The sequence below is a fragment of the Nelusetta ayraudi genome, unplaced genomic scaffold, assembly GCF_046127955.1.
Source record: "Nelusetta ayraudi isolate G7.1 ecotype Tasmania unplaced genomic scaffold, CSIRO-AGI_Nayr_v1 ptg000048l, whole genome shotgun sequence".
NCBI classification, from domain to species: Eukaryota; Metazoa; Chordata; class Actinopteri; order Tetraodontiformes; family Monacanthidae; genus Nelusetta; species Nelusetta ayraudi.
Window position 1 is genome coordinate 17,483,277 of NW_027466098.1, and position 25,206 is coordinate 17,508,482.

Consider the following 25,206-nt stretch of genomic DNA (forward strand, 5'->3'; position numbering starts at 1 on the left):
ACGGACAGTCAAAACCCATCGGTGTGTTTGGAGCTGTTGTGTGTGTTTTTTTGCACAATCAATTTCATGTGATTTGTGACAGTTCAGACTACAAAAGAGCCATCCGGTTTCAATCGGCTGGCAGTCTGAACGCGGCTATAATGAACTTCCACAACTGGTAGGCGCTGCTCAGAGCTCACGCAGTCACAGTTTGCGGTTGATACGCGTCTGTGTCCAGCACATGGTGGGAATTTGGGCCCTTATCCCTTGATCAGGTTAGAATAACATGTACTTTAAGGGAGATGGCTGAATCCGATTCTGTTATCTCGCTTTACAATGAGCTTTTTCTTTTTTGCCATTTGTGGAAACTGAACTTCACTTTGCGTCGCAATCGTGCTCTTATCCCCCCCCCCCCCGCAGCACAAACTCTCCTGATGCTCCTTCTTTTCTGCAGCGACGCAACTCTTAGTTCACCTTCCATGACTTACGACTATTACTCAGAGGACAGACACGCTAGATATATCACACACCCGCTCGCACAGGCGTGCAAAAAAGCACACATGTGCGCACGCACGCTCGTGCACGCGGTCGGTCGGTCGGTCGGCCCATCATCTGTTCCTGTGGCTCTCTTCCCTCGGAACACCAAAGAACCTCCCGCTCGGGCTTCTGGGAACCATTACAGTGGGGATCAGTTACGCGTGTTTACGTTTACGCAAGTGCGTGCGTGCGTGAGCGAGCGACCATGTGTGTGTGTGTGTGTGTGTGTGTGTGTGTGTGTGTGTGTGTGTGTGTGTTTGGGCTTGCATGCGACTCTGTCACTTAGCCGCCACTGACCTTGGGCTATTTGGTCCTGTGGGCTTTGCCGCGGAGCTGGAGACACGCGTCGACCTCGGCAAAACGGCCAACCCCTCGTGCCCCCGTGGAGCCGCTCGGAGGCGGAAACAGTCCGCTAATAAGCGAGCTGCTTATTTGTGTCGACGGGGACGGAGCTGTCTGTCCTCCCTCCTCCGGGCACCTGGTTTACTTCTGTGTTTGGGGTCAGCCGCTGCGCACCCACCACTAATTTTACTGCCTCACTCGTCGTTTTCATTACGTCGGCGTCGCCGTCGCTGCCACAAGCGACGAAGCTGTCAGGCCACTTGTTCTGTATATATAGAGAGACAGAGAGAGAGAGAGACGCACACACACACACACACACACACTTAATCATCAGTCACTGTCAGAATGGAAGCCATTCATTTCACTTGAGGAGCGGAGGGAGTGTGCGGTGGTGATACGGTGGCTTGTTGCTCTGCCAAAGACAATAGCGGTCACGGATTAACACTTCACATGTACTGATAAGTTTAATTTTTTCCTCGCACGACGGCAGGGATGTGTTTGTCACCCTAGCGACATCAACTCAGCTCACGCACTGCAGTCCAAAATATTGACTCCACAAGCCACGGCGGTTTGATATGTCAAAATTGAGAACGTTTGAAAATAAAGCATTTTTTGGTAATGATTTCCAAATGGCTCCCCCCCCCCCCACCCCCGTCCATGTGTTATCTGTGACCAACAGATACAAAAAGGCCACCGCCGAGTCAGATTTTGTCAAAAATATTCAGGACTGTAATTCCCACCAGATTATAGTATTAAAGAGCTACTTATCTCAACCCCAACAAGATGCAGTGCCAAAACATGAAAGCCAAACAGCCTCGGCTCGGGGCTCTTTCCTCTTTTCTTCAACAGTTGTGGCTTGTTTTAAAGCATGAAATTGTAGCTGAATTGGTAAAAGGACTCTCCCCTTTTAGGACATGATAATGAAAAGGCAACGTTGCCCCTAATTTCTCGCGCGCACGCCAAGGCCTGGCCATTGCATGTCTGCAGCGTGTTTACTGCCTCTTTCGACGACGGTTGCGGAAATCTGCAACGGAAAATCTCGTAAATCGTGGCCAGACTGTAGGCTGTAGCTGCAGTGGCGGTGGTAGCGCTCAGGTAGGCATAGCTGTGCATGTGTGTGTGTGTGTGTGTGTGTGTGGCAGGCAGATTAACTCTGATTTGGGCCCCACACGGCAACTTTTCACACTTAATCTTTTCATTGTTTGACTGCACGAGGTGATGGAACGTGGCATTTGCTCTAGCGTGCCTTCATACCACACTTGTCATTGCTAACTGACTGCAATAAAGACTCCCCTGTCCTGCACACACACACACACACACGCTTACTCACACAGGAAATCTCGTCTCACATCTCACCCCTTGATTCATCTCCCCGCAGGCGCTCTGTCTATTTTCAAACCCCTGGACCGCGAGGAGCAGGACATCTTTAACCTCACTATAATCGCTGAGGATCATGGGATACCCCAGCACTCCTCCAGCCAGCTGCTGTGCGTCCACGTGATTGATGTTAATGATGAGGTGCCCTGGTTCGAGGAGAACTCGTACGAAGCCCAGATCTCTGAGAACAAGCCTGGAGGAACGAGCGTGTTGACAGTGTCTGCTTCTGATCTGGACCAAGGTGAGACAGTGAGCCGAGTTTTAAGTTTTAGAAAGTTGTCGGCTTGTTTGTGTGAGTCAGCGTGTGTGTGAGTGCATGCGTTAGCAGTTCAACAAATTAAAATGCCTGTGACACTGATCAGCCTTTATCTGCTGAGCTAGTATTCCAATTAAAGACATTAGCAGTTGCTTTTAATTAAGTGCGGCGAGGACACAGAGAGATCGCATTCCTCTGGGCTTAGTCACCGGCACATAAAACGGAAGGATTATAAACTTTCTCGTCACAATCAGTCAAATAAACAGGTGAGGTTTCCAAACAGCTTTGTGATAGCACGCGATCTGGCATCCAGACACCTCTGGGTGGGCTCTCGCTGCCAAATCCTTTGGACTGCGCAGGGTAATAAAAACAAAACAAACAAGTCAGATAAGGACAAGAATGGGAACAAAGGCAGTCAAATGCCATTTAGATTAGATTTTTATTATTATTGTTGTTTTTAGTGTTTTGTAGGATTCAGTTGAGCTCTGTCATCAACTAAATACCTTTCCTTTATCTTCAGGAGCCAATGGAGAGGTGACATATGGGGGCATCATGGAGGAGGGTTTCAGCATCAATCCACTCACTGGAGTTATCACCACCACTAAGTCACTGGATAGGGAGCTGCAGGAGTACTACACCGTGACAGGTATTGTCCTATACCATACGCATTTAAAGACCAGTGCCGAGCAAAAGTTTTAAAACACATAATCACAGTCACTCTCTTAAGTTTCCGTCTTAACAAACAACACTGCCGGGTGTTGTGTCTCGTATCGCTTGACAGTTTATGCAAAGGATGGAGGCCTCCCCCCTAATTATGCCAAAGCTACGGTGAGAATCCGGGTGCTCGATGAGAATGACAACGCACCTTCCTTCGGACGCCTCTACCACAACATCGAGGTGCCGGAGAACCTTGAGGCATCGCCGCTATTCACGCTGAGAGCCACCGACAAGGACGCAGAGGAAAGCGGGAAAATAACCTACAAAATCACAGGTTGGACTTTTTTCTTCTACGTCCTCGTTTTTCATTTCTGTTCATAATTATTTTATTTATTATTTATGAATTGACCTTTTTTTTTTTAACCTTGCAGCTGGGGATTCGTCTGGAGACTTCCTCTTGGACAGAGAAACAGGTGTGCTGTCCACCTCCAGGCCGCTGGACAGGGAGAGGAAGCCTGGATACTCGCTGACCATCATGGCCCAGGACCAGGGGAGGCCTCCCCGCAGCGGCACGGCCACGGTGGAGGTCGCCGTCATGGACGTCAACGATCACAGCCCCGTGTTTGCCAGCAGCAGCTACACGGCGGACGTCTCCGAAGACGTTCCCATCGGCTCGCTGGTGCTGGAGGTGAAAGCCGTGGACCTGGACCAGGGCTCCAACAGCCACGTGCTTTACTCTCTGACCAGCAGCTCCCAAAGCATGTTCATCGTAGACCAGGAGACGGGACGCATCATCACGACGGCGCTCCTGGATAGAGAGAAAACAGCCTCGTACACCTTTGAGGTGTGCGCCACAGACTCCTCCCCCGTCAACCCACGCAACTCCACCGCCCAGGTGACCGTCTACATTCAGGACGTCAACGACAACGCGCCCTTCTTCGTCCAGGACCCGCTCATCTTGAACATCTCCGCCAGCAGCGTGTCAAACCGCAGGGTTCTGGCCACCATGCGGGCCGAGGACAAGGACTTTGGGGCCAACGGCTCCGTGTTCTATCGCTTTGCCAGCCCAGTGAGGGGCTTCACCATCAACTCACTGACAGGAGACATCCAGGCCACGGAGAAGCTGCAGGCTTTGACCCAAAGCCAGAGGACTTTGATAGTTCAGGCCATGGATCAGGGCAACCCAGCTCAGTCCACTCTGGGAGTTGTCATCATTTATATCAGGGAGCAGACCTACCGAGGGATCCGATTCTCCAGAACCTCCAGAGATGTTACGCTGCAGGAGAACGCTGCCAAAGGTTTGAGAATATGAAGATGAAGTCTTCATCCACAAATATGTATACATATAGGTGTGTATGTATGCATTAATTTATTTGCTTGTTGACTTATTTTTTCATGAAGGCACAATAGTAACACAGGCTCAGGCCCAGTACCCCGATGGGTCTCAGACTGGCGTCAGTTACAACCTTTTCAGCGGAAACAGGATGCAGTCCTTTGGAATAAACCCCATTACTGGTAAGTGCAGAGATGGCAGCCTGCAATCAACAAACTTACCCCGGCAGTACAGTGTGACTCATTGTTATTTCTGTAAATCAGGTGAAATATGGGTCCAGAAATCTGAAGGACTGGACTTCGAGGAGACCCCGAAGCTTCGCCTGGTGGTGAAAGCCGAGACGGCGTCCGCCAGCTCCTACATGGCTGTCAACTTAATCCTGCAGGACGTCAATGACAACTTGCCACGCTTCCAACTCCAGAATTACGTAGCGTACATTAGAGAGGCACAGGGCTACGATTTCCCCATTATCCAGGTGCAGTAGCCTGTTTCCCCCCACCCATTTATTATGGTTGGCTTTTGTTTAAACACAAACTTGTGTTGTACAAAAACACGTCGAGGACTTAGAAATGTGGACGTTTTCGGTGCTGTAGCGGAACGACTCATGAATGGAGGGCTGTTTTCTATATCCCAAATGAATATTGTATACGGCCCTTTGTGCTGCAAAGCCAATTTTTTATAAACTTGTGGCTTCCAAGTCTGATATTGCTCACTAGCTCGTGTTACACGGACACAGCTGTTTCAGATATCCCCTTATTTTATTTGGTCACTCTTTTTCAGGTTGCTGCCGATGACCTGGACCAGGGACAGAATGGTCAGGTGACCTACTCCATCAGGTCGTCATCCATGAGTGGCTTGTTCAAGATTGACCCTCTGACCGGCAGCGTCTCCACGGCAGCGATAATGGACAGAGAGATCTGGACACAGACAAAGTGAGTTTTTTTTCTGCTCTCACCTTTTTTCCTCTCTTGTTTGGCCTCAACAAAGTTTTTTTGTTGGTTTCTCAGGCTTTAAATAGATGCGAGGTGAGACGTGAAGAGAGATTCCTTCGAAATGGTGTATGGAGAGCAGACACAAGCTGCAGAAAATCTTTGCGAGATAGTGACCTCCCACAACCTAATATTGATTTAACTCGAAACTGTACAAATATTTCCCCTGTAGTCGGAATTGGATTTCTATTTGTTGTATTTCTTTTTCTCTCAATTTACTAACGTTGGAGCTAAGTAATAAAAATGCAATGCACTGCTGAAAAAGTTTTTTCTTAAATCTTACGAGTCAGCCAAGGAATAGTCACTGACCACAGCTGTATTTCTGGCCTCAGGCTGGTGATTACGGCAACTGACCGGGGAACCCCGCGACTTGCCGGCTCTGCCACCCTCACTGTGATCATCATCGACCTCAACGACAACAGTCCGATGATTCCTCTACCTCGACAGATCCATGTGCCCGAGGGTAAGTCGCCTACATGGCAAACGCTTTAACGCTAATCTAAGCTTAGAGCCACATGTCATACCTCACTGGTTGCTTATTCAGTGAGGCCCCGGCGAGAAAGATTTGACCCTGAATATTTACAAAAGAGGCTTTTGACAAGTTCCCGTTTTAATACCACGCTTCATTGAAAAAGACCTTTGAGAACACGATGAATGAGCCAAGCCTCCATTCAGCCGCAACCTTCTTTCTTCCCATCGTATCATTACAGACACTCTGATCGGAACAGTCATCACCCAGGTGACAGGAAATGATGTGGATTCAGGGCCAGCGCTCTCTTACACACTCCACCTGGACACCAGCAGCCAGGGCATGTTTGGGATTCATCGCTATGGAGGAGGAGTGTCTCTCACCGGCCATCTGGACTACGAGGAGAGGACGTGGTACACGCTGACTGTGCGCTCGTCGGACTCTAAGCACCAGAGCGAGGCCAACCTCACTGTGCTGGTGGACGACGTGAACGATAACGCACCTGTCTTCACCCAGGAATTGTATCTGGTACAGCAGCGTCGACACTTCTGAGCTTACAACCAGTCATCTAAGCATGTTGGTTTTAAGATATTAACAAGGGCTGTCAGTCGATTAAAAATTTTAATCGCGATTAATCGCATTAGTTTCCTGAGTTAACTCGCAATTAATCGCAAATTGATTGCATTTTTTTTTTTACCCTGCTCTATATGGAACTTATCAAGATATTTTTTGTGTTTCTGATACTCAAGGAAAAATTGGAGAGGACAGTAATAATTCTTTTGTGGAAATATTCTATTTTTATTTTCATTGTAGTTAAAAGGAGTTTGAGTTCGAGCCCTAATATTAACTCATGATGTGTATCTGTGTTGTGTGTTTCCTATTAGGTGACTGTGTCAGAGCACCTTCCAGCAGGCAGCGCAATCGTCACAGTTACAGCAACCGACCGCGACTTCGGGGATAATGGAAAAGTAACGTACAAAGTGCTGTCGTCCTCTAAAGGCGCCTTCTACATCGACCCCAGCAACGGTAAGCCAACGTGCACTTTATGCTTATTTCAAGCCATTTACCAGCCAGAGGTGGTCCCGAGCTGCCTTTGATAGAATGATGCACCCTCAGGCTCTTTCTTAGATATGTTTTGCAGTAGGCGGTTAAATGTTTTGAGTCATAATGCTTGTTGAAGTGAAATCCCATCGCAATGTTGTTTCTCAGCAGATGCTTTTACTTATGATAGTCAAAGCATTCAAGTTTCAAATGAAGCCCCAGTTCACCTCAAGTTATTGGACTTTTTTTGAAAAGCACTTTTGAAGCTTAAGTGTTGCTTCTCTCAAAGAAAAACTAGCTTTTGAATTTTTGGATTCAAATCGAGTAGTCAAGTTAATATTTCTTAAATATTGAACGGCACAGTGTAATGGATGATCAGAGGAGTAATAACTGTGTCCTTTGCTGACCTCACAGGGACTCTGTTCACCAGCCAAAAAACAGAGTTTGATTTTGAGAATCCCTCCATCCTGGTAGTGATCGAGGCGCGGGACCAGGGCACTCCATCACTTTCAACCACCACCGCTGTCCACGTAGACGTGACAGATGTCAACGACAACCCCCCCAACTTCCACCAGTCAGAGTACAGAGCCACTCTGTCTGAAGACGGCCTCCCTGGATTGACTGTTCTCTCTCTGGAAGCCGTGGATGGAGACATGTCCCGGGACAATTGCGGCTTTGATTTTGCCATCGCCAGTGGCAACTCAGGTAATACCTTCCAGATTGAGAGCAGCGTGCGCTTCTTGGAAGGGCAAGGCTTCCAGACCGTCGGCAGCCTGATCCTGGTGGAGGAGCTGGACTTTGAAGCGGCGCCGAGTTACAACCTGACCGTCGTCGTGTCGGATCGCGGCATCCCTCAGCGCAGCTCCAGCGTGGTCGTTCTCATCCGCGTGACCGACACCAACGACAACCCTCCGGCGTTCAGCCGAGCTGAGTACAGCGTGACCCTGAGTGAGGGCGCCGCCGCAGGGACTGAGATCTTGCATCTGTCTGCCACGGATCCAGACTCGGCTCCCAACGGAGAGGTGCAGTACTCCATAAGCTCTGGAGACGAGACAGATCTCTTCCAGATGGACACGTGGACCGGAGCCCTGAGGCTGAAGAGATCGCTGGGCAGCGAGAAACAGTCAACCCACACTATTGTTGTCCAGGCTACAGATGGTCAAGGGCAGTACGCCTTGGCTCCCGTCAGTATTGAAGTGAAAGACATCAACGACAACCGTCCCTTCTTTCCCCTCAAACTGCTGACAGCGAGCATTCGGGAGAACCAACCCCAAAACGCCTTAGTCACAATGCTGCACGCCATCGACCACGACAGAGGGGTTTTTGGACACTTGAAATACTACATGTTAGACAAATCTAAAGAGGGGAAAGAGGCCTTCTTTGTCAACCAGACCTCAGGAGAGGTACGGACCCGCAGTACTTTCGACTTTGAGAAGGTGAACTCCTTTAATTTTTTGGCCGTTGCCATGGACGCCGGCAACTACTCAGCCACCGTTACAGTCCAGGTGTACATCACGGGGGAGGACGAGTACGATCCCGTTTTCACCGACTCCGAGTTTTCATTCAAAGTGCCTGAAGGGGCGAAGAAAGGTCAGGTCATCGGCAAAGTGCAAGCCAGGGACGAGGACGGAGGCGTGGACGGCGTCGTCCTGTACGCCATCGCCGACAGCTCGCCTTATTTCGCAGTCAACAAATCAACGGGAGCCATTTCCCTGAAGTTGGACACCCACAGCACGCACGTGGGTCGCTCCAAGCGGGAGGTTCGCCTGATGACGCTGGACGTGACAGCTCACAGCCCTCTGGAGACGTCACGCAAAGCCGCGGCCAAAGTCACCATCGACGTGACCCACACGTCCTTTGGCCTCACCTCAGACATGAACATGCTGCTCGTCAGCGTCATCGCAGTCTCACTTGGGACGATAGTCATCCTCATCACGATAGCCGTGGCATTATTTCTGGTCAAACTGAGGCATCAGAAGAAGAAGCAAAAAGCTCAAAGGCGGACGCCGGTGTCGGGCACCATGCTGCACAAGTTTGAGGAGACCAAAATCCCGGCGAGTGAGATGATTTACCACCAGACCCTGCCGGGATACACCACTGCACAGGGCGGGGGTGGAGGCGGAGGCGGCCCGTACACCCGCGGAGGATCCTTGGACCCCTCCCACTCCAGCGGGCGAGGATCCGCCGAGGCTGAGGCAGCAGAGGACGACGAGATCAGGATGATCAACGAACACCCGCGGGTGTCGAGCATCTCCTCCTCCATGCAGGAACGCATCTCTGCCCGAGGTCCGGACTCCGGAATCCAGCAGGATGCCGACCAGCTGTCGGACGTCTCCTGCGAGCCCTCCATTGACTGGTTCAGAGGCAAGAAGCTGGGGAGTCTCAACAGCACTTTGATCGCCGGTCAGGTCCCGGTCTACAGGGACGAGGGCGGCGGGTACGCAGGCGTGGGACGCGGTCTGAGCATCTCGCACCCCAAGGATTACGTCTTCCCGCAGGATGGGAAGCCAGCGGTGGACGGCTCCCTGACCGCCATCGTGGCCAGCGACGAAGAGCTGAGGGGCAGCTACAACTGGGACTACCTGCTCAACTGGTGTCCCCAGTTCCAGCCTTTAGCCAACGTCTTCACCGAGATAGCGCGCTTAAAAGACGAGACGGCTCCCCCTCATCCGCGCAGGTCCTTCCATCACAAGGCCAAGGCTGAGTCCCGGATCGACCCCCCGCCTCTCATCACCTCCGTGGCTCACCCCGGGGCGAAAACTGTGCCACCCAAGCCCCCCGTGGGGAGGACGTTCCCCCACTTGGGTTCTTTGCGGAAATCGCCCCTGAGCACCGACGGATCCATCTCATCGGCGGCCATGTCGCCCAGTTTCTCTCCTTCCCTGTCGCCGCTGGCAGCGCGCTCTCCCGCCATCACGCCCTTCAACGTCTCGCAGGGGCCGTCGGCGTCGCTGATCAGCGCCACCGAGCACAACCTGGAGCACAGCGAGGAGGCCGAGCTGAGGATTTGAACTCGAAAGTGGGGCCGTCGCTGCCGTCAGAGCTGAAGAGAAGTCACCGCTTTCCTCTCTTTGTCTGTTTTCAAGACAACAAGTGCATGAAGGTCAACACAGCCCAGGCCGTAGCACCAACTTGTAAGAAAAAGTGAACTCCATGACTGAGAGGCCAAACTGGACTACGCCTTGTGTGTGTGTGCGTGTGCGTGTGTTAATGTGTCTGTGTGCGAGCTTGTGTGTTTTTGTGCATCATTTTCTTGTTGATCAGTGTAAATTTGCACATTTGAATGAAGAATTCATACATGATGTCAATATTTTGTACGAAAGCAATGTTTATATTTTTATACTGGCATAATATTTCTGACAAGGAATGACATGAACGTGTCAAGGGTTGCTAAAACCTCAGAATATATTTCTATAATGTATATTTGTTGCTTTTGTTGTACCATATACTTGTTCGTACTGTAAGTTGCTATTCTTAACCTTGTGATTTTCAAGTGAAGCTCTTATCACGCTTTATGAATTCTAATTTCTTTTGTAGCTGATTATTGTAAATATGAAGTGATGGAGCAGCTTCCCTTCTGGAACAAAAAGGAATCAACGTAGGCGGTCGTCCGACAAGATAAACCACAAATTTTGTCTTATTTTCATCAACAACAACAACAAAAAAAAAAACGCAATGTGAATGTGAAACTTTGGACAGCTGTCAAAGTCCCTTCAAGTTGCCGAAGGGGAAATGGAACTTGACACCCAGCGATCATGTCCTTCAGGTGCCAGGCTTTAATTCATCACAGTGAGCCTTACTGCTTGTCGTTTTACAACATGATTTGTGTGTGAGAAAAATGTTAAGCGGCTAAGTGTGAAATTGCTCCATCGACAACCTTACCGTTCCGGTGAATGTAAGCTAGCGGCGGATGTTCTTCCTGTCCAACATTCCTCAGTGTAATATTACAAACACTCCACTTCAACGCTAAGGCCGTGTTTTATGAACAATGAACATTGTCTGGTTTTGCTTTCAGTAGATTTAATGACAAACTACAGTGACTGCGTTGTCGGGTCGGATCCCTCTCAGCGGCACTATAGAGAATACAGTGTGTGTTGGAAGCCTTGCCCACTACGAGAGCATTTTCTGGAGTGTTTAAATGTCTATTTCTATGAATGTTGAAACACTACAGAACAACTCCGTCATTTCTATTTTAAAGAGAGTGAAGTTAATTTAAACATTGTTTATAATTACCTATTGCAACCGTTGGCTTCTATGTGTATCGTGTTGCTCGTACCCTCTATTTTAGAACCCCATTAACCCTGTAATAAGCAACGCTAATATTCTACAGTATTTATTAAATGTTTCAATGAGGCATCGCAGGTTTCAAACTATTCACAGGGAAGTTCTTTTGACCATGGCCAAATAAACATGAGCATCACCTGTTTGACTGACTGTTTGTCTTGTTGATCACTGTTTACCGTCCAGTCATACCTGCCATTTACGTTTTGTTTTCTGTCGAGATGATGTTGCCATCGAACGAGAAACGTCTCCATGTTTACACATAGTTTTGTATCCGCAGACATGTTCTGAGTTTAAAAAAAAAAAAAAAAAAAGTGCCTGATTAAAGTGCTTGTGTGAACACTCGGCCGTCTTTTTTTCTGTGTCTTTCTCATCTAAATAAGTCATTTAACATCAGTCATGTGATATGTAATGAATATCGTGTTAGCGTTACAACTCGATACTCCCTGCTGGATAGGTGGGGCCATGCTAGTATTATGTTAACCCGAAGAAAGTCGGTGCTCAATATTTAAATTGATGATGGGCATTAAGCGTTATTTAGCGCTTGATTTGTGGACGTGGGTTAACCCGGTGTCCTCTTACCGACCTCTCGTCCAAAAAGCAGAACGAGGAAAAATAACCTATTTCTGTTTAACTGAAGCACTTTACAATGAAGATGAAAAGACGTCAAACTTCCAACTTGCTAAATCAGACTTGCATCACTTTCTCATCATTTATCCAAATTGTTTCTCAGCCCTGCTTTTATCTTCCAACGCTCGGATCCCGTTACATTTTGCCGCGTGAGAATCGTTCGTGTTGACGTCAGCTTCGGGGTCACGTCACACCTATTTATCCCCAGGCGTGTGCAATTAAGCTTTTAGAATTCATTTTCTTTAACTCTCCCACACTTATCTCTATTTTGCCACGCCAAATCACTCCATTTTTACCGCTTCTAGTCATTATTCTGTGTTACTTCTCCGGCACAAGACCTTGAATGCCACCCAGGAGAAGAATAGCAAACTTTAAACAGAATGTGTTACTAGATTGTTCGTATAATACCGAGCGTCGAGGTGTTATTATATATCACCACAACATTCTGCCCCCTCATTCAACCACCTGCAGGACACTCATGTCAAGCAGAGTCAATGGGTGTCACCCTGAGTTCTAACCAGCCTATAGCCGACAAACCTTGTGCTCCTGAATCAGTACCTCGGCACACACATGCTCATGATCCTCGCTCGACGATGGCTCCTCCACCATTGCCGAGGCGTTGGCTGTGGTCCCGCCCCTTCCAGGACTCCTTGGCCTCACCTCGGTTCCGCTCGGACCCGTCTCTCCACAACAAACATCCCTGGCTCTGCATCCCTCAGCTCGGCCCCTCATCATCCTACTGAAGATGACCCACATCCTGCCCACACCAAAACCTTCCAGTGATTACATGCAAAGTGCCTTAATACTAGCCTGTCATATTTTTAGATCAATGAGCTTTTGTTTCAAAGAGCCAAAAAAAAAAAAAAATTGGGGGGAAGATAATCCGAGAATACAGTTGCTGGCATCATCCTTTTGAACTTTTTCATGTCTTTTAATTAATGATAACATGTTAAAAATGTCACGTAATGGTGTGTTTTTGTTGTTGTTCCTGTAAGAAAGCGGCCCCACCTGTCATGGGACCTCATTACATCACAGTTATATTGCCTGTGGTCGGACAACACTCCCGGTATCTGATGAAACCGAGCTGAAACTGGACCGGTTCTGTTTGTCTGCTCCGAGGCCCACCTCCGACTGCTTGCTAAGATGAAAACTAAGTAGCGCAAACAAAAACACGTGCAAAAACGTGAATTCGTGCACGTTTCCATTGTTTCCCAGACTGGAAAAAGAAAGGACGGGTCTGGCCGAATTGGACGGCGCTGCCGGTGACACATTGAACGTGTGTGTCGCAGGAGACCCCGGTTATGAAATGATTGCTGTGACCCAAACTGAGCACCTAGGATGAAAGGCCTGTGTATATACAACAGAGCTCAGATGATGATGAAGAGAACGAAAGCCGGGTCATTACTCAAAGCTTAAATTAAAGGCTCTGTGTAAACCAAGTGAAATCTATCATTTTTCCGTCAGCGCAAAGTGCATACACAAGGAGGCCTCATATAACAGGCAGTCTTCAGCGTCGAGCTGCTTTCTTCCCTTATCTCCTTGCAGAGGCCTTCATGTCTGTTATGGTGCAGGCAATATTGTTGCTCAAACCAATCTAGTTCCTCAACAGCGGTGTTTATGAAACGTCCATTAAATGTCCAGTTACACATCTTGATTTTTCATCTCTGAGTCCTGAGGGGCAGCAGCCTCACAAAGAGCACATTTAGCTATTTGTTTGCAGCCTCACGCAAACAAAAAAAAGAAGATCCATTTTAGCTTCCTGTTCAAACTGATGCTTTGTGCTTTCCACGTGTTTGTGGAGGTGGGTGAGTATGTCAGCCAGACAGTCTTCTGTTTTTGTTTTTTGTTTTTTGCCATCACTACCAGTTCAAAAGACAGACGGTGCCTGCGTCCGATTGGTGGTGACTCATGTTGTCCACTGGTGCCTGGCACCCAGAAGTTGATTTACTGTCGTGTTTGTGATTTGCTAGTTTTTGTTGTTGTTTTCTTAATGGCTGTTGTTTTTCGGTTTCAACTTGCTGTTGAGTTTTGTTCTTGAGTGCCAGTGTAGACACTGACTTCATCATTCTAAGAGGTTCAGGTTAATTTCTTTAATTTTTGCTTAGTTGCTCTTATCAATGTAACGTCACGTGCCCATTGCAGAAGCTTCGGAAACGGAAAAGGTCAGCTTTGAGTCATGAATGCAGAGAACAGCCGAGGAAATGATTCATGACATGATCTATTGTGTCCCAGAAGCTAATGATGGATGATGTAAACACTTTTAGCCTCTTGACTGAAAACCTATGAAGAAACACTTGGATTTAAGGTCAACACACCAAATTGAAATTGAATCAAGATGCCCATGTTAGGAAATTGGACATGTAAATCAGGTTGACCAGGTTAAATTCATATTTAAAGGAACTACTTTGAGAGTAAAATCTCTCCAAAAAAAAAAAAAAAAAAAAAAAAAAAGTTTAACATGATAGATTTGATCATTTCTGTGTTGAGGATCAAGGAGGAAACAAGGCGACATTTCCCTGTGAAACTTTCAAAGCACAAAGTCATTTGTATTCTCAGTCGGTGTGTTCTCTAAGCTTCCTGTTTTCATGTTCTTCTTGCTTTGTGCTGCCTTTATACAGAGAGACCATCCAGCCCTTTGAAATCCTTAAACCTGTTAAAGAACAAAGGTGTGTTGTTATTCATTTTTATCAGTTCCACACCTGATCAAAGGATGCGCTGTTACTAATTTCATGCATTGTTGAAAAGGTTTCTCCTCCTGAAGGGCTGAAATATTACATTCTTCATGCAAAGTCATAAAAAAAGGAGTAACGCTGCACTCAATGCACTGTGTTCTGTACTGACGGGCCATTTACGAGGATGGACTGTTGCATTTGGGCATAATGGTTTAATTCAGTTCATCAGTTTCAGTAATAAGTAACAAAAGCAAGAATATTTTCCATGCAGTCTTGTTTCTATCACCTCTTCTACCAACACTCTGGGCTGCAGGGGCCCATCCAGCCGTCTTAGGGTGAAGGCAGGGTTGCGCTGTGGGCCAGTTGCCAATTTACCCTTAAACAAGCAACCATTGTCACCCACATTCACACCTACAGACAATAGGAACCAGGCCTTTGCACTGTGGGAGGCCGAGTACCCTGTGAGAACCCAACACAGTGTGCTGACCTGACCCAGGGTTAAAGTTTAGAGTATAATTTGGCTGGGCTGATAAACAAGAGCCTTTTATCTTTTAAGAAAAATTAAGATCTGACGGGCAAAACACAAGAAGTTGAAGGTTACTGGAGTTCTACTCAAGCAGCGAGTAGTTTTTCGTCCAAAACGATTCAGGTTTTCTTCTCGTCACCCCACGGCCTCAAACTGTCCACAGCTACAGCTCCTGTCCGAGTTCACATCATGTTTATCCATTGAGCTGCGTCTAATGACATACTACTGCTTGTGAGTTGTGACCATTAGAGTATTCTATACATATGGAATACTCAAATGATCACAACTAATAGCGTAATAATTGCACAGTTACATTTGCAACTGCCAGGCAAAAAGCTTTCATTTGAAATACAAAGGAGCCTATTCACCACAACACTGTGGCAAAGCTTGTCAGGGGGCAAAAGGTTCCTGTAGCGCGCCTGCCTTCACGTTTCGGTAGTTAAAAAACGCCCTAACCGGCTATTCCAGAGACGCTTTCTTATTCTCGGGGCTCGGCAGAGTTCGTCGTTCTGAAGGCATAATGACTATTACAACTGTAGAATATAATGGTTTTAACATGGCCTCTGCAGGAGTTCTCACGCTTTGGTCTCTCTCGCCGCCTTACGTTCAAAAGCTCCGTCTTTAATGACGCGATCAAAATGGGCAAACGTACGCGGCTAATCTGAGGCTAGCTCTAGAATTAAAAAGAAGGAAAAAAAAAAAAACACACCGGCTGCCATCTCATCTCGATGCCGTAGCTCGTAGCGAGTTACATAAGGGGTGACAAGATGAGCCCCAGCTGTGGAGATCGGGGACTCGTGACGTGAGTCACAGTGAGAGGCACTGAATACGGGCTTTTTTGCGGACGGAGGAAATGGGAATCTTTGCACCCCGGCGTGAGCTGCTTTGTCTGCAAGCCTCGCGCTGAGGATCACAGCCCGCTCTGGAGGAGAAGCTAAGGCTACTGTCCAGTAGGAAAAAAATGGAGCCAAGGCCGCGGAGAGCGCTCCCTGCTCTCTCTTGGATTAGCCGTAAAACCTCCCATACCTGCAGCTTGCACGTCAGTCCCGACCCCCGGTTCCCCCCCCCCCAACCCAGGGCCGGCCTCCAGGGATGCTCCATCCCCTGCTTACCACAATCCTTTCTGCAAACACTCCAAAGAGACTTCTCCCCACCCCTTCTGATGATCTTGTCTCTTACGACTTCTGCCCCCCCGGCCACTCCGACGTCTCCCGCCTCGCTCTGCTCCTCTTGCCAGGCAACTTGCGTGACTAGAGCGAGAGGAAAAAAGGAAAAAAAAAAAAGTCTTCGAAAACCCCTTGGCACGCGAGCCCCGATTCTATTTTTGGAGAGCGCTCTTTTTTTCTTTCAAAACAAGAAAGCCACAGGGAAAAATAGGCAATAGTGGGGCGAAGGGGGTCTGTTTCTCATTTAGCCAGGCCTGCCTCCTGTCCTGCCCCGCCAACGTCACAACCACAGCACTATGGGGAAAGAGTGCGGCTCAGACGAGGGAGGAGAAGTGTTTTTCCTGCAAAACCGCGGCCAAAACTATGGGCCTTCATCTCAGCCCCTTGTCACTTAGCAACCAGCCTAACCTGCTTCCCATTACTCGGCCATCTGCTCGGCTTCCAGACTCGACTTTGTTTTCATTTCGCGTCGCTCCCTTTTAACTTTTGTCCTGAATTTCGTCCGTGATTTAATTAGCGCATTTCGTCGTTCATCTATTTTCATCAGGTATTGCGATGCGAGGCCTCCTGCACAAGCGGTTGTCTCCGCGGAGCACCTTCACGCCAGGCTGTGTGTGATTTGTGGCGGCGATTGTGCGCGGACACAGACGATGGGATGGGAATTCAATAAAATTCATATGAACCGTTTAGCGTTTGACACGTGTGAGTGTGTTTTTTTTTTTTGATACTGTTCTGGCTTATTTGCAGGGCAGTGTATCTGTAATTTAGGGTTGTTACAGCTCCTAAATTTTCTGCATTTAAGTGCAGCTACAGCTTTGAAGTGGCATTAAAATTTAGGGCCCATTTCGTAAAAGTGAGTGTTGCAGCTGCACAAGAGTGGTGGTCGGGGGAGGGGAGGTGCAGAAATACCAGGTGAAAGATAAAACAAATAGATAATGATGGGGGAAAATCCTTCATTTATTACCTATCAGTATGATGGACAAAAGCTATTTTTTGATTTTTGTAGATTTTTGTTCATTTCAATTCAATATTTTACTATTTTACTCAGACACACCTTCATTTGAGTCAAATCTAAGCAACACAGTTGTGAGGTCGTTTTTTGTTTTTTGTTTTTTTGTTTTTTAATGACTGGCTTTTAAGTCGGACAATTATTGGGACTTTAATGTCAAAAGCAGTTGGCTAGTTGCGCGAGTTCAGTCAAGGGATGCTCCGTTCTCCCATTCGGAAGAGGAAAATGAATCAAATTGGAGAGCTTAGTGGTTGTGGAGCGTAATGACTTGCACCAGTGCCGCAGCGGCAGATGCAGCGTTTCCCATCACTGATTCTGTTATGGGAAGTATCTTGTGGAGCCTTTGGAAAAACCACTGTCCTCAAATTATTCTGTCAAAACAAAAGGCTCTTTTTCCTTCTTCAATATAAACAGCAGCAGCGTAGCGAGCCAAAAATATTGATTAGCGCAGCGGTAGTTTAGACTTCCGAAGCCTGGCTTGCTTGGAATCCACTTAGAGCGCCTCACCAGCACATGTTTAATTCCTTGCGCATTCGAAATGTGGAAATCTTATGACGAGACTGACAGAAATTTCTATTTTAAACATAGTTGTATCACAACTGTACTTGCCTCTTGCATTCTGAACAAGCTTGTTTTTGAGTCAGGGCCATGAGCTGGAAGTGAGTACCACAGCAGATCATTTAAAAGAAGTGACTCCTCTCTGCTGTCCGGTCCAGGTGTATTTGCAGCACCACCGGTTGTTTTTCCTTCCGATTTTTCTCATATCGCCACCCGCATGTCTGGATGTATGTGAAAAAGATTATTTCAAACTGAATGATGAGCTGTTTTTTTTTTTCTTTCTTTCTTTTCTCTCTCTTAAAACACATGGATATTTTCCAAAGCGGAGGCTGCGAACGTGCTGTAAAAACACACTCGCGCTTGTTTACGAGGTACTTAGATGAGAATTTGTGACGATGGCCTCCCAGAGAAGCAGCTGCAGCTGCAGCACAGAGGACAATTTTTGATTGCGTTCATCAGCGTCACCTGGTCCTCCAGCTCCACTCCCTTGTGATTACTGGTCCCCACCCTAATGTGCGACACCTGTGTTCAATTCCCTCTTCCTTGTCTACATAAGCCCTGCTTTTTTTCCCCCATTCTCAACTTTTCCTCTATGAATGCAAGATATCTGTCCGCGGTGTTTGGGTGGGGTTTTTATTTAATAAAAGAGAAAAATCGCAATTGTGCTTTGTCGAATTTTTAGAAACCAATTTTTTTTTTGCGAAAAACTGTAAGGGAAACAGCTACAGTTTTCTTTTGCTGAGGTTTTTCATTTTTTAAGAGCCATTTTGAGCAAAGCAATTTCTCAAGGTTTAGCTGCTCCTGTAGTATCCTTAAAAATGTATGGCAAGTGAAAGAAACAGAAGCTTTTGCTTTTACCCAACTAAAATCTTGCAAATTAACCTTCTGGCCATGAAAATATTCTGGGAATTTCTGTCAGCTTGGATTTAGACCTGACCAGAGACTGATAAACAGATTATTACTTCGCCGACCTCGCGTTCAAGAGTCTGGCTTTCAGTAATTGTGTGTCGAGAGCGTGGGGGGACATTAAAACATGGCTGGGTTTTGTTTCTTTTAGAGCAGGAGGGCGTTCCAGAACAGTCCCACCAGAGCAGACACATTTTAAGTCATTGGCCACGTCGCACTATGTCATTTGTATATGATGCTGACAAACACTGCGGGGTAAACCGAGGACAATAATAATTTATGACCATTGCGGATGATGTTTATATCAAATGCCCTCGTTCGCTGCGAGCTTTGAGGATTTATTATAGTTCACGCAATCGATTGAAAACACACTGAATGTGTTAACACAAAGGCAGTGATTGAGAATGTGCTATCTTAACGAGCTTTTCTCAGGTGAAGGTCTTCATTTTCACACATTGTTTTGAGTTTGTTTTGAGTGTGTTCGCGCAAGTGTTCGAGGACGTCAAAGGTCCCATATTGACAGAAATAACGCAACTTGTGTTATCAATACATGTCTCTTCTCAGTAAAGCCCCATGAACTTTAGAAAAGAGAAAGTTTTACAGTAAAACTGTTTAACTTCATCATTCATCCCAACAGGGGTGTCAACTAGCCAGGGTTTCACCGACTGTGAGTGTTAATTCACTGGGCTCAGCCTGCGGTGCAACAAGAAGGGCGACCTGGTGACCTGACGGTGCTGCACCCTGCAAAGGCTCCCTGCGAAATAGGAACGCGGCTGGCGGAGGAGTTAGAAAAACGTTATCATCTGTTGATGATGAGCAGCAGGAGGTCCTGCAGGTGTTATCTAAACACATCATCCACATGTCCTGTTCTGCATTTGCTGCGAGTGCCAGAGGACTGGAGTGTTTCACAGGGCTTTTACTGTGTCATATGATCAATTGGATTTTTCTCCCCTTCCATCTACACATTTTTGGCTGCGCTCTTCCTGTATATTTTATGGTTCCTATTAACATAAACTGACCTCAAAGGGGGGATTTTTATGGCTTGTGTTACAGAGAAGAGGGAGCTGTAACTGATAACGTAGACTAAGACTTTGGTCCAGCTGTGGACCGGCATTATTGTTAATGTGTTGTCTCACAATAATGAATAAACTTTGGTTTTATTAGCAATTTGATCATGCTCGAGGACCACCCCCCAGCCCCCTCCTCATTATGTTTGAGGAATTCAAGCCCTTTAAAGAATCGTGGGGTAAAATGATTCTCGTCAGATTATTTCATCGGCTGTGTACGGGCCAAACAGAAGCAAATATTCAGTTCTTCCAAGACGGTAGTTCAAGGTCGACGATCTCACCGGTCAGCTCCTACTTTGTACAGGTCAACGTCATTAATCAAAGCTCTCTCTGTGTTCAGGCTTTTGTGCCGCTGGTCCAAAGTTGCGTAACTTTCTCCTTTACTTTCATTTTCTACATTCTGAGCTCTTTCTTGCACAGAATGGCAGTAGCTGCGTTATTCTCGCCTCGCGAGATTTACGAGAATTACGTTCGCTTTTGTTTGTTTACGTTTGTTTGCTGTCAAGAATGGTTGTTATATTTTTGTCTTCGATTACTTGTAAAAAAAAATATATATATTCCGTCTCCTCCTCCATCCAAACATAACGCGCCATTTTCACTCGAAGTGAACTGGTCACGTGACCCCGTACATCGATAGATGCCACAATGGCCGACACTTGGCTCTGCCATAGACCAACCAAGTTGCATTGTAGGTCAACAAATAAAGGCTCAAAATAACGATTTGAATAACTTTTAATCATCGTTGCTTTGTCTGTCTTGTACTGAAGTTTCAAGCTAACACATTTATGGATTTTTGTACATTTAAAGAATTGACAATTTTTTTTCCCCCAACATATGGAAATTGTGCACTTCTGGTTTATCAAAAAAGAGCGTTCACATTGTAGGAAATGTAAGTCTTGATGAGACCAACACTTGAGACCAACACTTGGGGCGTACGCCGGGCTCAGTCCCTACTGATCTCTGTATGTCCTCCTTATACATCAGTCCTGTCAGATGTTGCTCAGATCCCCCAAAATGCTCGCACCATCTTCAATCGTACGTTCAGACTCAACACTATACGTCGTCCTTGTTTTTCTCTCTTCAGAAGCCAGCTGGCCGCAAAACTTGAATTCCCACAAACGTATACTGTTGTGTCTCGGTTCCTGGGTGCAATTATTCATCCCTGCCCCAGTTTCGTCCGGGCCAGAGGGAGGACTTCTGTCTTAAATCAATGCCGTACCCAAAAACAGTGTGGTGAGAGTACTGGAAGCCAAGTAGTTTGAACTTTACTTCTCCAGTCGGGTGTCTGGACCAAGCCCAGCTACTGAGAGAGAGAGAGGGCTCTGAAGACAAGCGGCCGACTTCAAGTGGAAAGTATTTTAGCCTTCAGTCCCATCTGCTTTCACTTTGATACCCCTCTAAATAGATAGCGTCTTCTGCGACTTGACAATTATGTGTTTTTACACTGTAATTCACTTCAAAAATATTGATGTTATGGAGATTTTCACTCATTGGCATGGAGCGTTCACATGACAGGGCCCTGCCTGGATCCTGGAGTTGCACACTCAAAATCTCGTAAACGTTATGGCTCATAATTGCGCAACTTTTTATTGCTCATAGGAAACTATTAAGTTTGAAACTTTAAACTCACACAGGAATGTCATTGATATTCTCGGGGCTTGTTAGCTGGTCCTTTTCAGTCCTACATCAATTAGATTTTAGGGTTACCAGAAAAAAATGAGCGTCGGCGTTTAATCTGACATCTCATGCCTGCATTTAGGAATAATGTTAAACATTTAAAGACTGCAGGGAAGCAGTAGCCACTACCCAGCCCATTCAAAGGGTGCCAGGCTGCTGCGCAACACCGTTATGTATTAAAGTTACGAGGGTGCGGCATATGGAATCAGTGGTGTTCTGCCTGCAAGTTAACTCCAGAGATGGCAAGGACTTTGAATTCATTTCTCAAAGTAGGATCCCTGCCGAGGTTGCAGGACTGGAGAGAGTGGAAGAAAAAAAAATTGCTGGTGTAATATCTGAGCAACGCTGAGCGAAATAATTTTTGAAATCATATTTATTCACTCTCATGTTTGGTAAACTACAGAATAAGTCATTCATTTCTGCACGAAGGCTGAAGCCCAAAACAATAGAAAAAGTACAATTGCGTTGCATTATGCATTTTAATCGTGCACCATCGGAAGGTCTAGCGTGCACCTTCGTTTGTGGCTGATTTAAACTTTGCTGAATTTCGCAAAAGATAGCTAATGTAATTCTCCCATTCAAAGTCGTTAAGGGACCTTGGTGCACCTCTCTGGGATTTTCCTGATGAGAATGTGCTCCTCTGATTTGCAAGTCGAGTTTAACACTTCAAAGTCTTACCCTTCAGAACTTAAGGACTTTGAATCGTCATTCAACTCTCACTCTTTGACGCCCATTGGAAGAAAAAAAAAAACAAATTCTTCCCATGGAGAAAGTCTTTCCCCACTTCCATTGGTCGGTGGAAGCCACTTTTTCACGCCCACCTACTGCCTTCCCAGAAACCTTTAATTGAAACCGTAACGGCAGCTTGCATAGTTCGCCTGGCTTTCAAAGGACACCCTAAAAACACAAAACGAGAATTTCAACCATTCTGGTCCAAACCACTTTGTCTTTAACAATGAATGGTGGTTTGTGTCAAAAACAGAGCCGTGGCTGCCAGGAATATAAAGAGAGTGTGCATCGCTCCAGGATGCCACAAGCAGAGTCGAGATGAGGCGGCGTGTGTCCGTTTAATTTCGCAGTCAAAATGTGCCTTTTCCATTCCGCCGGAATGTGTTTCACACGTGACAAATTAGCCGCATGCACGCTGGCACATTTATCGCTGGCACATTTATCGCTGATGGCGGCGGCGGTGGCGGCGGCGGCGCACGAACCCAGTGCCTTCTCATCATCACGCCGGCCGTGATAGCGCTGCCACCCGGAGATGCTGCTCTTCTCTGTGGGAGCCGTGTGGTGTTGCAGCCCACACAGTGGAAGGAGGGACGGCTGGGGCCTGTGAAAAGGAATAAGTGGACCACCACCCCATAAACTGGCTTGAGTCACTGCCTCCGCCATGTGTGTGTGCTCTTTTGATCCTCTCGCCTTCGCTCAGATTGATAGCACGTTCCCTCCACAGGTTCACAGTGGCGCCTTTATTCGCAGACGGCCACCCCGCGGCTACTGGCACCACATGGCTGTTCGGCAGGAGAGTTGAGGTCCTGCGGGCGACGGCGGTTGGAGTCGTCCCCTTCACAAAAGGCTGGTCCGTCGGTGGCGTTTTCTGTGTGAGGTTTTTAGCGTGCGCTCCCCGTGGCGGTGTGGCTCTCCTCCTGCTTCCTCCCCACAATCCGGAGACACGCAAACGAAGGCTCCCTGGTGGCTCGAAATTGTCTGTAAATGTGTGCGGTTGTTTTTCAAGCCTGTGATAAACTGGAGGTCTGCTCGGGATGAGCCCCGCCTTTTGCCACATCAGCTGGGAAAGGTTTTTTTCTGGGTTTTTTTTTTCTTTCGCACCCCAGCTCAGGATGAGCACTTGAAAAAGAAGGAAACAGAGGAAGTACTGAAGTCAAGTAATGATTAATATGCTGCAATGGAGGTCAGAACAACCGTGGATGTATTATAAGAACAGGATACCGGACTGGCAATATGGCACCGTACCAATTTTTCCCAGTGGCCACTCGAGGTACTGCAGCAAAAAACATCCAATGGGCCAAAAAAGCATTTTTCCCATAGACAGCAATACAAAAATAAATGCCTTTATTCGATGTGAGGCATGATGGGAAGTGACACTACTGCGCACGCCCTATGGGCCCATTAATGCAGAAGCCAAAAACCTTTTCGGCGTATGTGCAGGGTGAGCAGCTTCATTGAAATGAATGGGCCGCCATATTGGATCCTGCAGGCTTGGTTTTGACCCCCAACAACCTTGCATCTCTGCTCTTACGTTTTGCCCCCCTTTCCCCTCCTTTGTCTGCAGTAGGTTGTGCCTACAAGTATCGGGTGTCACAGTCTTAATTTTAAACAGATCTCCACGTAACTTTGAACGCCGCACGACGCCGGCGCGAACGCAGTCGGCCTAATAAAACGTGCCGAAGCCTGGCGAAGTTCTGGGCCTCAGCTGTTCATGACTTTGCTGGTGCGGGTGGAGTGCAAGTCCGCGGCCATTAGCCAACGCCGCTTCACATCTGCGAAGCAGCTTGCACCTTAACGAGTGAAAGAGTTAGTGTTTGGTGCAGAGGCCTTCGGAAACCAAACCAGCGTGGAGGTGCTCAGAGGTCTCAGCTGCTAATGGTTGTGGGTAAAAGGCAGGTATAAACACATCGCCGGGCTCCACACCGGCTTTGTCACATCTCGCCTACTGCCGTGATTTAGGGGGCAAGATGCCTACAGGTGCTTTTTCACTTAAGGCATGCCAGAAGAATCTTGTCCCATGTGATTGAGGGAGGAATAAAAGAGGTCTGGTGTGCCAGACTTTTCTTTTTTTCAAACCTGGACCTGCTGTGCTATTTTTTTTCTCTCCTTTCTTTTTAGAAATATAGGTGATAAACCCTCATTTGATTGATGAGCTGGCGGAACATTGGTCCATAAAATGACCTCTGCAGTGTGTTTAGCATGGCAAGAAAAACAAATAAAAAAATCAAGAGACTTTTAAACTTCCATCAATAAAACTGAATGCATTGTAAAAGTTGTCGCTCGGTGCCCAGAACAATAGTTGAAACAGCTTTGCGAGTCACCGTCTGACTGGCTGAGCACGTCCAGTGGGCAGAGCAGGGAGCCTGACAGGGGGCAGGGCAGGTTGGGGGGAGGTCCACATACGTTATCCTTGACAGGTGCCCCTTAAAACTCTGCCCCAATAAGAGCTGACCTGTAATGTTTTATGGATTTTTGTTGGATGTTGTGAATCTCCCCACAGTGTAGCGCAGCCTTTAAAAATGGTACGCTCAAATTAACAAACATGGATTCCAGATGGCGTCCGCGCTTTAAACAAGGGGCCATGGATTGATATGATTATACTTTCACTGGGGGTCACACCTTCCTGAAAGCCTTTTTCCAAATGCTTGGAGTTAAAAAAAAAAAAAAAAAAAAAAAAAAAACTTCAGACAACCCTGGAAAGAGCAGTTGGAGTCTGTCTGCTGGATAGTGAGATGACGCGACTATGCAATCCCCTCAGTTTCATATTTAGTGAAGAACGTAAAACATAGTAGTCCCATCTCAGTTTGCGTGAAAACGAAAACACACCATATTTGGTTCCTGTTCGTTTTGCAGTCAAGGGGTTTCGGAGTGTCTGTGTAAACATTTTTTTTTTTTTTTTGCCCAATCCCATTCTGACTCAAAGAAATGCTTCATTACAATGGGGGGGAGTGAGGGGTTGCTGTCAGATTTATTTATGTCACACAATATATGGTTAAAATGAACAT

At 46.9% G+C, this 25,206-nt stretch overlaps 1 protein-coding gene across 1 annotated transcript in view; it reads left to right on the forward strand.

The window, feature by feature from the left end:
- LOC142895608 (protocadherin-16-like) overlaps positions 1–10,630 on the forward strand; it is a 76,173-nt gene extending 65,543 nt beyond the window's left edge. Inside the window, exons 11-21 of the mRNA XM_076036800.1 lie at positions 2,237–2,476; positions 3,012–3,137; positions 3,273–3,482; positions 3,580–4,446; positions 4,550–4,663; positions 4,745–4,956; positions 5,262–5,413; positions 5,803–5,933; positions 6,181–6,467; positions 6,824–6,965; positions 7,395–10,630. Of these exons, the coding sequence (XP_075892915.1) occupies positions 2,237–2,476; positions 3,012–3,137; positions 3,273–3,482; positions 3,580–4,446; positions 4,550–4,663; positions 4,745–4,956; positions 5,262–5,413; positions 5,803–5,933; positions 6,181–6,467; positions 6,824–6,965; positions 7,395–9,991 (5,078 nt within the window). The 3' untranslated portion in view covers positions 9,992–10,630. The remainder of the gene's footprint in view (positions 1–2,236; positions 2,477–3,011; positions 3,138–3,272; positions 3,483–3,579; positions 4,447–4,549; positions 4,664–4,744; positions 4,957–5,261; positions 5,414–5,802; positions 5,934–6,180; positions 6,468–6,823; positions 6,966–7,394) is intronic.
- The last annotated feature ends 14,576 nt before the right edge of the window (positions 10,631–25,206 follow it).